Below are 12526 nucleotides of genomic sequence, written 5' to 3'. Positions count from 1 at the left end.
TGTGAATTCGACTCAAAAGATCCCAAGACAAGCAAGCTCTTCAAAGCTTCGCCTTCGTGAAATCCCTTCCTTATCCTTTCCCCGTATCGCGCGGGTCAGTTGCTTGAAAGTTCTGTTGCCATCGAATTCGCGCTGAGGATCATACTTTCTATTTTAAACTGAACCGGGTGCACAAGCCGTGTCTCAAATGCAGAAGCACAAGCTGGATCCATTGCCTGCCTGGCATTGTCCCGACTGGCTACTCTTACCCTTAAAGGGTGGCAAAATAGTAATTCTGACCGAGAGCGTAAGGTTCTTGACCATTGTTCAATTACATTCACAACAAGTGATTATTAACGATGTACAGCAGAAGAAGAAAAATAAAGGTCTGCCAAAGAATGTCGGCAATATGCAAGATCCCCAATGCCATTTGCAAGTCTCTGCCGTGAAGCCTCCCTGACACAGCCTCGCTCTCCAAACGAACCTCCTTTATTTCTTGACATCAAAGCGATCCAAGTCCATAACCTTCGCCCAGGCCGCAGCAAAGTCGGACACCATCTTCTGCTGTCCCCCGGCCTCGGCATACGCCTCGGCAATTGCCCTCAGCTCAGCATGCGAGCCAAAGACGAGATCGGCGCGCGTGGCCGTCCACTTCTTCCCCCCCGTCGAGCGGTCCTTGCCTGTGAACAGCTCGCCACTTGACTCGGGCGTCCAGACGGTGTTGATGTCGAGCAGGTTGGTGAAGAAGTCGTTGGTGAGGGTCCCGGGCCGGGCCGTCAGGATGCCGCGGGCGGAGCCGTCGTGGTTGCAGTTGAGGGCGCGCATGCCGCCGACGAGCGCCGTCATCTCGGGCGCCGTCAGCGTCAGCTGCTGCGCCTTGTCCACCAGCAGCGCCTCGGTGCGCGCACGGGCGTATCCCGACACGTTGCGGTAGTTGCGGAAGCCGTCGGCCTGCGGGTTGAGCAGCTCGAAGCTGGCCACGTCCGTGTCGGCCTGCGTCGCATCCACGCGTCCGGCTGTGAAGGGCACCGCAATTTTGTGGCCCGCCGCTGCCGCCGCCTTCTCGATGGCTGCGTTGCCGCCGAGGACGATCAGGTCGGCCAGAGACACCTGCTTGCCGCCCTTCTGGGATTTGTTGAAGTCGTTCTTGACCTTGTTCAACTATATGCAGACCGTGGTGTTAGCCCTCGACTCGCACATGATCGGGGGCAATAAGGACAATACATACAGCGGCCAGAACGGTCTTGAGCTGCTTCGGGTTGTTCACTTCCCACGAGACCTGGGGCTCCAGAGCGATGCGGGCACCGTTGGCACCACCGCGTTTGTCGCCACCTCGGAAGGTCGAGGCGGAACCCCAGGCTACGGACACAAGGCTCGAGATGGATACGTCCTTGTTGGCAAGGATACGTTCCTTCAGCTTTGCCTGGTCAGCCTCGGTGATGGTCGGGTAGTTCGCCTCGGGCAGAGGATCCTGCCAGATGAAGCGCTGTTTAGGGACTTCGGGGCCAAGGTAGCGGGTGATGGGCCCCATGTCGCGGTGGGTGAGTTTAACTATTTTATCCCTTTCAGCATCATGCGGTTACGCGCAAAGGGGCTCGACAAGCATAGGACCTACACCACGCAGCGGCAAAGGCATCGGTGAGGGCCTGGAAGTCCTCCGACCAGGCCTTGGCGATCGGGCCGTAGATTGGATCCTCGCGCAGAGCAACGTCGCTGACCAGCATGGTCGCCCGGCGGAAGGTCTTGTTGAAGGGGTCGGGGTATTCAAGCGCGCTGTCAAGGGCCTCGAACTGAACCTCACCGGCTGGGCTCTTCACCGCTGTCCAATTGTGCTTGAACAAACTCTTCAGGAAGTCTGGATAAAGTTCGGGTAAGTCCACATGCCACTGAGATATGGATTGAAAGTGAGGAAAAGGAGTAACTACTTACCATTTGTCCACTTTGTAGGCGTCCTCGACCAGATAACCTCCAGCCCGCTAGTGATCGTATCGCCAGCGTTACCACTCCCAAAGGGGTTCGCCCAGCCGAGACCTTGCTGCTCAAGCGATGCACCTTCCGGCGGAGGGCCGACGGCTGGAACGAGCTTAGTTAGTTCACTTCTCCACTGAATCCTTCATAACAGGAAATCACTCACCAGCGGCAGCCGCGCCATGGGTCTTGCCGAAGGCGTGACCTCCAGCAATCAGGGCAACGGTCTCAGAGTCGTTCATGCCCATGCGGCCAAAGGTCGTGCGGATATCCAATGCCGACTGCTTGGGGTCGCCGTTACCGTTCGGGCCGGCGGGATTGACGTAGATGAGGCCCATATGGGCTGACGCGAGAGGCTTCTCCAGCTCAGCGGCACGTGCGACATAGTCGGTGCTGCCGTTGTATCGAATATCGTTGCCCGCGGGCACGAACGTGGTCTCGGAACCCCAGTAGATGCTCTCGTCGGCCTGCCACGTGTCCGGGCGGCCCGCGCCAAAGCCCAGAACGGGAAAGCCCATGTCCTCGAGCGCTACATTGCCGGCCAGGATGATAAGATCTGCCCAGGAGATGGCCCTGCCGTACTTCATCTTGATGGGCCACAGCAAGCGCCTGGCCTTGTCGAGGTTGCCGTTGTCGGGCCAGCTGTTGAGCGGTGCAAACCTGATCTGGCCCATGCCGCCGCCACCGCGTCCATCCATAGCGCGGTAGGTGCCTGCGCTATGCCATGCCGATCGAATGAAGAGACCGCCGTAGTGCCCGAAGTCTGCCGGCCACCAAGGCTGCGACTGCGTCATCAAGGCCTTGAGGTCTGCCTTGAGTGCCCTGTCTGTGGCATGTTAGTTATCATGCTTCCATACCCGAGGGACAGAGGAGTTTGTTCAAGTGTTGTACTTGCAGTCGAGAGTGGCAAAAGCGGCAGCATAATCAAAGTCTGCTCCCAGTGGGTTCTGCTGTGGTGAGAACTGGCGCAGCACGTCCAGCTTCAACTGACATGGCCACCAGTCATGGCTTCGGGTGCCGCCGCCGGCAGCATCACTGAGTGTTGGGCACTTGCCGAAAGAGCTGACGAGGACGTCGAGGGACGAGCCCACCTCTTCTCTGGGGGCCAAGGAGTCTCTTTTGTTGGCATTGGCGAAGGGACAACCCTGGGCTGACACCAAGGGCAAAACCAGGCCGAATATGAGAGACCGGACTGAGGGCGCCATCATGGAAAGGACCGTGGCGAACAGTAGTCACGTTCTGGATGAACCGACTGTTGTTTGACCTGTAAGAGAAAACAGATAGGAGAAAGAAAAAAGTCTGTGATATCGTTGTGGGGTCAAGATGTTAAATATCCCACGTGTTGATATGTTGCCCACTAGAGAAACTGACCGATGTGACGGATCGTCGATGTGCATTCTGCTTGTGCATCTCGGATCAGTCGAGTGCCCACTTTCGACAAGGTTGAGCACACACGCCACCGATACGCTTGAAATAGCACGCATTGTTGGGGCCGCTAACTACGTGCCCAGAGGTTTGTTGCAACAACATGAAAGCTGGGGTGGGCCCTGGCAGGTCTGAGTAAGAAATCTACGACAAGGGACGGGGAGACAGGCTTGGTAGTCAGCAACAGCAGTCAGAGAGTGGCAGAGACTCCAGACTGCAGTGGTCTAGATCCAGGGGGCAACTCTCCAATGCAGTTATCTTGTCAAGAGGGTTTCCCGGTCCCTGGGTCCGAGAGGCAGTGGTACTGGTGATAAGACCGAACTGTTGGCTAATCAGCGTCAGATACTCGTAGACTTGAGGCTGAAGTTTAGGAAGGTGCACCGATGCCCAGAGGCGTTCGGACAATAAAACGGGGCTCACCTGCAGATACTGAGTGGGCACCGGCATTTCAATCGGCATGCCAAGGCCGGACCTGTTCCGCAGAACCAATGGCGCAGGTGCAAATGTGATTCTGCAAAGACTGGCGCTTAGCAATGGGAGATTTGTCCAGAGACGGAAGTCGGTAATAAACCCCTGAGGTGGTTCCCGTTCGTCACGGTACAGCCATCACACGTGTTGGGGTCGTCGCGAATATATATCATATGGAGACCAAGAATCTATTTTTGTCAGGCGCCTTGATTGGCGGGAATCCCCTCTTTTTCAACTCATTCAAGTGTGTTGTTGTTATTCAGAAGGTGGTATCCGAGTCGTCGGGAGTGACTCGGGACACCTCATGCCGGCAACTGGTAGTCAGCAGAAACGGCGGAATCTCATTTGCGTAGGGCTACAGTTCAGTCACAACTGTCCCATCTATAGTGCCTTGGCACCCCCTACCTCGGTTCGACCTTGTCTACAGGTGAACAATGCGACCAACGTCTGACGAGTACGCCTGGACTGCTCGCGAATGGCCTCGGAATCCGTATGATCTTCTCCCCTCCAAGAGCGAACCGAAGGTACTATATTTAGGTCGCAGAAAGCAGTTCGCCCCTGTCCGGTGGGAAGTAAGGTAACGCATGGTAATATTCTAATAAGCCTGCCGAACCGAGACTGACAACAAGGACTTTCTAGATAGTTAGCGCTGAACTTCAACGCTCCTCCTAGCTTGGGATTATCATGATGATGAGGTATTCTTTCCACTTGCGTACTATCGTGTCCCATGACGGCCCGAACGGGTTCGATATGTCTTCGTTCTTACGCAGGCCCACAGAGGAAGCTAGAGGCTGGGAGACTAATGTTATTGGAGCGCGCCTTGGACGGAGGTTGTCAATCTACCTCCCACGGTGCGTAATAAGTTGCACTTCTGCCTAGGATCTAGGACTCTAAAAGACAATGGCCCGAGTCATTTGGCCCCCGTCACTGATTCTCCCCGAACAGGTGTACTGAGCATACCAATAGCTTCGTCACACAGGACGCATGTATCAGGTCGTAAAAGCATTCTCTACAGCCCTTTTGGCATAACGACATAGGAAGTCGGATGTCCCTGACCCTTCGTGCCGTGACTGACCATGCCGTACAAAACAGACTTGTATTCCCAGATCCACATCGACTCAGGTAGGTTAAGTATCAATACGCTGTAAGGATATAGGCAGGTTACCGTATGTTTGCATAATCTTTCGACTGTGTAGTTCCTATGAACCAGACAGTAACTAACGTGCCATCGGAGCTATCGAGATCTCACTGATTCGAGACTAGTAAAATAGAAAAATTGGCACAACGCGGCACCGGATGAGCAGCACTCTTACGACTGTAAGCAACAGAAAAGGGGGACGCACCCAAGCTGAGCTTGGTGACTACGCCATCATGCCTCTCGCAGGCCGCTCACAGTCTCGCAGAAATCCAGCCCATTAACTGCTCTTCACCACCTGATCCGGAACATGCACGCCACGGTTCCAAACGCCGTACTACTTGCAAGCTTTAGGTACCTAGTTCGACCTATAAGAAGTCAAGCAAGTGAGTTCAGTCGAAGGGGGAAAAATGGGGTGGGAAAAGAGAAAGAGAAAACGGAGTGAAGCAAAGAGAAAAGAAACAGGACAGAATGCCAGAAGGAAAGAGAGGAGGTAAGCAAAAAAGATGCTCTGTCAGCAGGCGCATCGCATCTTTTCGGATGACGACGGTTGCTGGTCACCGAGTATTTTACCCAGGCCAGGGGGAGCATGATGCGTGCCTGGCTCCTGGTCGTGTCACCCGCGTATCCCCGTCGGGCACTGGCTATCAAGTGGGGCCTACTAATAAACCGGACACAGTGCGGATGTAACTGACATTCGTCCCATCGCGGTTGCACGTGGGTTGCTTGATTGCGGTCAAGGACCCGAATGCAAAGCATCGCGGCTCGAAGCTTCGCAATGTCCACTAAGATCCTACCTAATGTATGAGATCAAAATGGGAACGCTATCATTGAACCGATTGCAACCACAAGACCCCGCGTCAGATTCATCCGGACACATTCCGCACCACGTGCTCAAGGGACTGGGAATGCTTGTGCACTCCGGCAAGGGCAGCTCATCAACTGGCTGGCATCCATTTAAGTGGCAAGCGTCACCCGACGAGCGCACTGCAAAACCACTGCAGAGTGTCATGGCAAACGATGGAACTTTGCCCTGTGCTGTTGCACTCGATCATACCATCACGCTCGACTCTCTTGTCTCGGGGATAGCAGCTGCAAGACCAGAGCTGAAAGAACGAACCGCATGCCAATGCGAGCTTGAGCGAATAAATATTCAGAACATCGGCACTGCAAAGACTGAGCCAACTGATCGTGATCGGTGCTGGTGACAAAACGATGCTCGACTATGTGTTAAGGGTCCTCTTCGCGGTCACTGCGCTCTCTGGTGGAGTCTCCGGCTTCCCCGCGGCCCCCGGCCCCGGCCCGGCCGGACAGTCCCACATCACATCGATGGGAACTTCCGGACAAAGTCGCTTCGGTCCGCTCCGTTTCCGCCGGGACAGGACTTTCCATGTGTCCATCTTTGAAGACCTTCACTTTGGCGAAAGTGCGTTTCGGTCCTCTTCAATACCTCCCCCAGGCAAATCTGCTGACATGAAGGTCGTTGCTCTTGTCAAGATGCCTGGGAGTCCTGGGGACCGCAGCAGGACATCCACTCGGTCAAGGTCATCGAGACAATCCTCGATGCCGAGCCCCGAACTGACCTCGTCGTCCTGAACGGCGACCTCATCACCGGCGAGAACACATTCATCGAGAACAGCACCCACTATGTCGACCAGATCGTGCACCCCATGCTCCAGAGAGGGCTGACCTGGGCCTCGACCTACGGAAACCACGACAACGACTTCAACATCTCCGCCTCGGCCATCCTCGCACGCGAGCGGCTCTGGCCCAACGCCCGCACCAGCCAGATGGTGTCGGACCCAAACGCCGGCGTGTCGAACTACTACCTGCCCGTCTACGCAGCCGACTGCCACCCCGGCAGGGAGCGGCACGGCGGCTGCCGGCCGGAGCTGCTGCTCTGGTTCTTCGACAGCCGCGGCGGCTTCGAGTTCCAACAGCGCGACCCGGCGACGGGTGACCGCGTCGGCAAGCCGAACTGGGTCGACACGCGCGTGGTCGACTGGTTCCGTGAAACTAACGCTCAGCTTGTCCGCGCCGCGGGCGGACGCGTCATCCCATCCCTAGCATTTGTCCATATCCCCACGAACGCGTCCCTTGCGCTGCAGGAAAAGGGGGTGGACCCACACCGCCAGCCGGGCATCGACGACGACAAGCCGCTGGCCCAGCAAGCGCAGGGTTGGTGTCCTGACGGAGTTAACGATGGAAGCAGGTGTGAGTATGGCGTGCAGGACGTGCCGTTTATGCAGGCCATTGCCTCCACGCCAGGCCTCATGGCGCTGTTCTCGGGTCACGACCACGGGGATACTTGGTGCTACAAGTGGGAGGGCTTGCTGCCGGGCATGACGGTCGAGGGGTGTGGTGTGAATCTCTGCTTTGGCCAGCATTCCGGGTATGGTGGGTACGGGAGCTGGATTCGCGGCGCGAGGCAGGTGGTTGTGTCGCTGAAGGGGCTGGAGGATCTGGCTGTCGATACCTACATTCGCCTCGAATCCGGGGATGCTGTTGGCGCCGTCGCGCTCAACCGGACCTATGGGCAGGACTGGTACCCGGCGACGCCGAACGACAAGACGAGAATGCCGACGGGTGGCAGTTAGGTCTATGCGCGACTTGCCATTGCCTGGCGGATAAAAGGAATAATGATACAGTTCTTTTCCAACAACAATAAGCCGGTTCTGGAACTACTTGAATGTGTTTCCTGAGGCCCCTTAACTAAGGTATACTTGACTCGACGGAAATGATGAGGATGATCCAGCACGACTGAAATCCAAAGCAGTTTTTGGGCCGGGATGCGTCTGGGCTTGGTAACCGGACTAACGCATCTCACATTCGCCGTTTCCCGAGGGCGGTTTCCCCATCTCAAACGGATCGGCTACACCACACGGCAACCCGACACAATACAAAGGCTTGACGAATTTGGCTTGAATGGTGTATTTGCCGCAGTCGGGGCTTTTTGGGACATCGTGTATGAGATTCGATATCATTGATGATAGTACGCCTCGAGGGTGTCTCTTATTCTCCTTCATTGGGATTCTCCGGTGCGGTCGGAACCTTCGAGATCTCCTGTGAGATCTGGCAATAAACGCTATCTGGAGAAATAGTGCCTTACGCACTGCAGGCGATATCACTTGGCGTACCTGTGCACTTGCTCAACGCCCAGCTTCTCGGCTTCGTCCTCATAGGGGAGTACCAGGTTCGGTAGTCTTGGGTGTATTGAGGAGACGGCAATCTTCTCACCTCACATGGCCAAAGCTAACGATTGTAGCCTTGCTGCCTTGGTCAAACCACTTAGACTAAGTCAACCAGCTGGCTTGGCTAAGACTGAAATGTCAGCTGGCGCAGCAAAGAGACAGCAGGTTGCTGCTTCAAGCTCGTTAATGCGGCCTAGGAAGGTGCGATGTAGATATTACAAGGTTGTTTGTGTGACCAAATCAGGTTATCTGGACGTTTCGGCTCTGGGATGTCTTTCTCCCAACGCTCATGTTCTCTCTCTCACTCATAACTCAGCTGACTTGGAAGTCAGTATCTCATTCTCGGTCGCTTGGTGCTGGCCTCACATGCCTAAATAACTCACTTCGACCTGCGTCAGCCGGCCTGTTGTTTCCCAGGTACGTGTCTTATGGGCACTAATGCACAGTACGGTACCTTATCTAGGTGGTAGGTAGGTATCACCTCGGCTTCCCTCACGCAGGTTGACCCTATCACCCTGCAGTAATTTCGGTTCCTGTTTCACCGCTAATCAACTTCCCTTTGTCAGAGGACGTGACCAGTTTGTCTTCCATTCTCCATCTTCTATCTAGAAGGAACTCGGAGATATTGTAATTCCCAAGCGCATCGAAAACATGGCATCCACCGCCAACGCTGACTACATTCCCCGCACTACCGAGTCTCTGTTCGGAGGTGCCGAGCCAACGACGTGGGGAATCGGTACTACCGGTATCGCCGGCCCGGACATGCGGGATGGGAAGCCCGCGGGAACAGTGTTCATCGGCATCGCGTCTCCCGGTAAGAGTCACGTATTCGGGCCGTTCAACTTCCCTGGGTCGAGAAAGCAGGTGCGGGAGCTCACCGTGTTGGAAGCGCTGGCGAGGTTGAGGGCCGAGTTGGTTGCTCGCGCTGAGGAGAACAAGACCAAAGTCGTCTGTAACATCTGATTAGTTTGGGATGGCTTCCGGGAAGTACGCATGAGACGACCCGTCCTGATCCAGTCAGTCGATAGTCTCAGTGCCTCGGACTTTTCAATGAAGGTACTAAAGTATTGCAAAGTGAGATAAGATGTAACTGTGTCATATCCCTGCCTTAACTTGCCATTTAAGCCAGAACAAAAACCAAAAACACTAGGTACCAAGACGAGATTTACAGCTCAACAGAAAATTCGAACTGTGCTTCCCAGCTGACAAAGTCCCGCCACAATCATTGCTATCCAACCCCGGTTTCCATCTTGGCAGTTGCTGATGACCTTGGGCTCCAGGCTGTGCTGGGCTCAAGCGGGGAGCTCTTCGTGCGAGCGTCCAGTGGGAAGCTCTGCCCGCGGCCGGGAGTTTTCGGCAGGAGCCTCTGCGTAGGGGGATTCAGTGGGTAGCTCTACTCGAGAGCGAGGCTTGGGGACGAGGGGACCTGGACCGTTTAAGGCCCCGTCCACCTTTCTCGTAAGCCATGCCAGCTCGTTGTACACCACTGGCCTCCCGGCGGACTGTATGTTCTCCTTGGCCGTGTATAGGCAGTTTTGCTCAACCTGTTCTGTACCAACGTCAGAAATGGACGGTTAGATTGATGAAAAAGAGACAGGGGTTATCAATGCTTACCAAGCCCCCATGGCATCTGAATGTACCCTCTTTTGGCCAGAGCGGAGAGAACCTCCTTGACCCATACACGGCTGTTCCACTGATGCTCTCCATCCGGTAGGTGCTCGTTCTCCATCAGGCGGACAGCAGAAGCGGCGGAGTGAAGAGCCGTCAGGCCGGGTGAAGTAGCAATCTTCAAACAGACCACCATCCTCGGGGCCTTCGTAGGGTTTTCGATCTCGCGAAGCTCCATGCGGAGATCCATGATTGGAGGGTTGGCATCGATGACGGAGAGGAAGTGGCCGTTCGGGGCCGACCTGTCGGTGATGTACAGACCCCAATGCTGTGTCAGGCAGGCGGTTAGCTTGTGAGACTTGTCAGCCCTTTCACGGATATATGACCTACAAATTCGACATTGTTGTTCGCGCCCTGGAGATACTGGAGTGTGATGTACAGGGTGTTGGGGGAGATCATGGTGTTGCTGGAGGAAGGCTTGACAGGCCTCGGCGAGTGTAGGTAGTAAGTAGCTGATGAGGGGACTCTGGTCAGATGGTGTGATGTATCACGAAAGCAGTTGATCCGAATGAAGGACAATTACAGACAGTGGCAGACGGTACTATGGCAGCGGTGATGCGTCGACACGAGGGAAGGATCTGATACCTACCTCATATATTCTTCTTGGGTTCCTAGTGCTCGGGGCACTTCGGCAAGTCTGCACTCTGCACCCGTTACCAAGGCTGGCACACGCAGCCGGGAGTTATGTGAAACGTTCTCCTAAGCTGAATCATATTTCAGGGCCTGTTTACCAATTGTTGGAACCGGTGACGCTCTTCCTGCAGTTCTGCGCCGCCGCGTTACCTGACGGCGTCTAGTGATAGCACCGAATATGATAGGTATTTTAATAAGTTATGCCTTAGGACCGGGATCTTGCCGCCCGCGGCTGTTGAGTCTTGACTGTAAATGAACATTCGGCCGGCATCTCAGGAGGTACGTAATTCCATTTGTGCGACTGAATCAGCCCGGTGGTCTCATGACTTCGCCCCATTAAGCGCCTTCAAGACATTCGGGGTGTCACCAGTTTAGCATTTCCCCGGGCAGTGAGTAGCGTAAGCGCTGTTAGAGGTTCCAGAGTCCCAATCGACGATTCGACGTTACATCCGGCGGCTCATGCAGGCGGAATGTCCACAGCTCACCGAACCGACCTAGCCGGAACTTTGGCAGAGGCAAAGAGTGCGAATGCGCGGCCGATGGCATCCCATAACATTTGTCGTACGACACATTGTTCACGGTAACGCCCCAACTGCGTCCGGACTCAGAGTCTCAGACTCCGGAAATGCGAACGCAAATGTTCTATTGCCATCAGCACAGCTGACTTGGTCCCAACTCTATCCATCTGCCTCTAGCTAGGCACCCTTTAACCAATCCCGATCCTTTACACCGAAAAGAGAAAAGACAGACAAAAAGAAGGAAAGCGCTGTGACCATGCGTCCCACCTCATTCATTTCAAAGGGTTTGGGCAGCGCAGTCGCCGCCGCCGAGACCGCCGGAGCACAGACGGGTGCAGCCAATGCCGAGCTTGTCGACCGGCGTGCACTCGCCATCCTTCATCCTGGTGAGCAGGTCGCCCTTGCAGCTCTTGCCGTCGTTGCTCTGGTAGGCGAACCACGTGTCGAGGATGGCGTCCGTCTTGATGAACTTGGCGTCGTCGGGGATGATCGCGTCGCCGCTGGAGAGGCCGTTGAAGACCTTCTTGCCGATCTCGTCGTTGCTGTGAGCGAGGGGGGTTGGTATATTAGTGAGTAAAAGAGTTCATCATCTGGATAGTAGTCTTCCTATAAAGCTGCTGTTTTGTTTTTACTCACCACTTGTCGTCGGTGAAGAACTTGGTGGCGGCGCCGAAGGCAGTGCTGGCGAGGCCGGCGACGACGAGGAGAGTGGCGGTGGCACGCATTTTGAATGGTTGAGGGGGGTTGTTCTGCTGAGTAGCGAAATCGAAAAAGGGATTGATGGGATTGGTGTAAGCTGGTGGAAGTGCTCTGTGTAGACTGTTGAGTGTTGATGGAGTAGTCGATGCTGTCCTAAATTCGATCTTTCGAACGAGGGGAGTCGGCCTGATATACTTCCCTCCGGGCGTATCATTCACATATCCTATCACGCTTCACTGAGGTCTGAAAGGCTTGCTATTCCAGGACCTCAAGCAGGCCATGGCCACCTCTCAGTTACGCGACAGCCTCAATGTCCGTCTCGGCCCCGTCCCACTGTCTCGTTTCAACTGGCGAGGCCTCGGTCTCGGGCCAGTGCCTCCTTTCAACCCACGTCGCTGACAACCATAGAGGGAGCGGGGCGATAAACAACATGCTGTACCCAGGTAGTTATGAACCCACTCACAATAGCAATTTTGACAAAAGTGGGTTTCCTCCCAGAAGAGGCTAACTACAACACGTATCTTTTGTCTATATTCCCTCTCCGCTCATGGAAACTTAACAGGATTTCGGCGGCGCCGCACTGGGAGGTTGTTTATTTGATAGGTGGTGTGATCCTATCCGCTGACCCACCCAATCATCAGTGCCAAGGTTGTCAGATTGGGCCAACTCTACTGGTTCATGTTTCGAAACGGCATGATTCCATAAGGCAGCCTTTCAGTGGAAATAGGCTCTTGTCAAGAATATACTCGGCCTATTCTGCCGGACAGGATGCAGAATGGGCTGGGATCTGCGTGGTCCTGAGGCCCATCTAGGGGACTGGCTTTTATTAGAGGTGGTTGCTG

At 55.0% G+C, this 12526-nt stretch overlaps 5 protein-coding genes across 5 annotated transcripts; 2 read left to right on the top strand and 3 right to left on the bottom strand.

Moving 5' to 3' along the window:
- Positions 1-468: 468 nt before the first annotated feature.
- Positions 469-3152, bottom strand: B0T15DRAFT_485587 (heme peroxidase; the record flags this gene model as incomplete). The annotated part of the gene is made up of 6 exons (XM_062866299.1): positions 469-1140; positions 1208-1530; positions 1595-1834; positions 1909-2052; positions 2114-2769; positions 2839-3152. The coding sequence occupies 6 exons, from the start codon at positions 3150-3152 to the stop codon at positions 469-471; spliced, it is 2349 nt and encodes a 782-aa protein (XP_062721941.1).
- A 2937-nt stretch (positions 3153-6089) lies between these two features.
- Positions 6090-7680, top strand: B0T15DRAFT_219260 (Metallo-dependent phosphatase-like protein). Its single transcript, XM_062862794.1, has 2 exons — positions 6090-6401; positions 6473-7680. The coding sequence occupies exons 1-2, from the start codon at positions 6191-6193 to the stop codon at positions 7570-7572; spliced, it is 1311 nt and encodes a 436-aa protein (XP_062721940.1). The 5' UTR covers positions 6090-6190; the 3' UTR covers positions 7573-7680.
- A 1137-nt stretch (positions 7681-8817) lies between these two features.
- B0T15DRAFT_494271 (uncharacterized protein) lies at positions 8818-9129 on the top strand (the record flags this gene model as incomplete). The annotated part of the gene is made up of 1 exon (XM_062867001.1): positions 8818-9129. One exon carries the CDS (start codon positions 8818-8820, stop codon positions 9127-9129), a length of 312 nt encoding a protein of 103 aa, XP_062721939.1.
- Positions 9130-9232: 103 nt separating this feature from the next.
- B0T15DRAFT_219257 (uncharacterized protein) lies at positions 9233-10380 on the bottom strand. Its single transcript, XM_062862793.1, has 3 exons — positions 10165-10380; positions 9781-10102; positions 9233-9715 (listed from the first exon to the last, which is right to left on the bottom strand). Exons 1-3 carry the CDS (start codon positions 10231-10233, stop codon positions 9459-9461), a joined length of 648 nt encoding a protein of 215 aa, XP_062721938.1. The 5' UTR covers positions 10234-10380; the 3' UTR covers positions 9233-9458.
- Positions 10381-11262: 882 nt separating this feature from the next.
- B0T15DRAFT_494269 (uncharacterized protein) lies at positions 11263-11710 on the bottom strand (the record flags this gene model as incomplete). The annotated part of the gene is made up of 2 exons (XM_062867000.1): positions 11263-11527; positions 11622-11710. The coding sequence occupies 2 exons, from the start codon at positions 11708-11710 to the stop codon at positions 11263-11265; spliced, it is 354 nt and encodes a 117-aa protein (XP_062721937.1).
- Positions 11711-12526: the final 816 nt, after the last annotated feature.

The sequence above is a fragment of the Chaetomium strumarium genome, assembly GCF_033439665.1.
Source record: "Chaetomium strumarium strain CBS 333.67 chromosome Unknown B0T15scaffold_4, whole genome shotgun sequence".
NCBI lineage: Eukaryota > Fungi > Ascomycota > Sordariomycetes > Sordariales > Chaetomiaceae > Chaetomium > Chaetomium strumarium.
The sequence above is the reverse complement of the archived record's forward strand: the minus strand, read 5'-3'. Positions and strand labels throughout refer to the sequence as shown.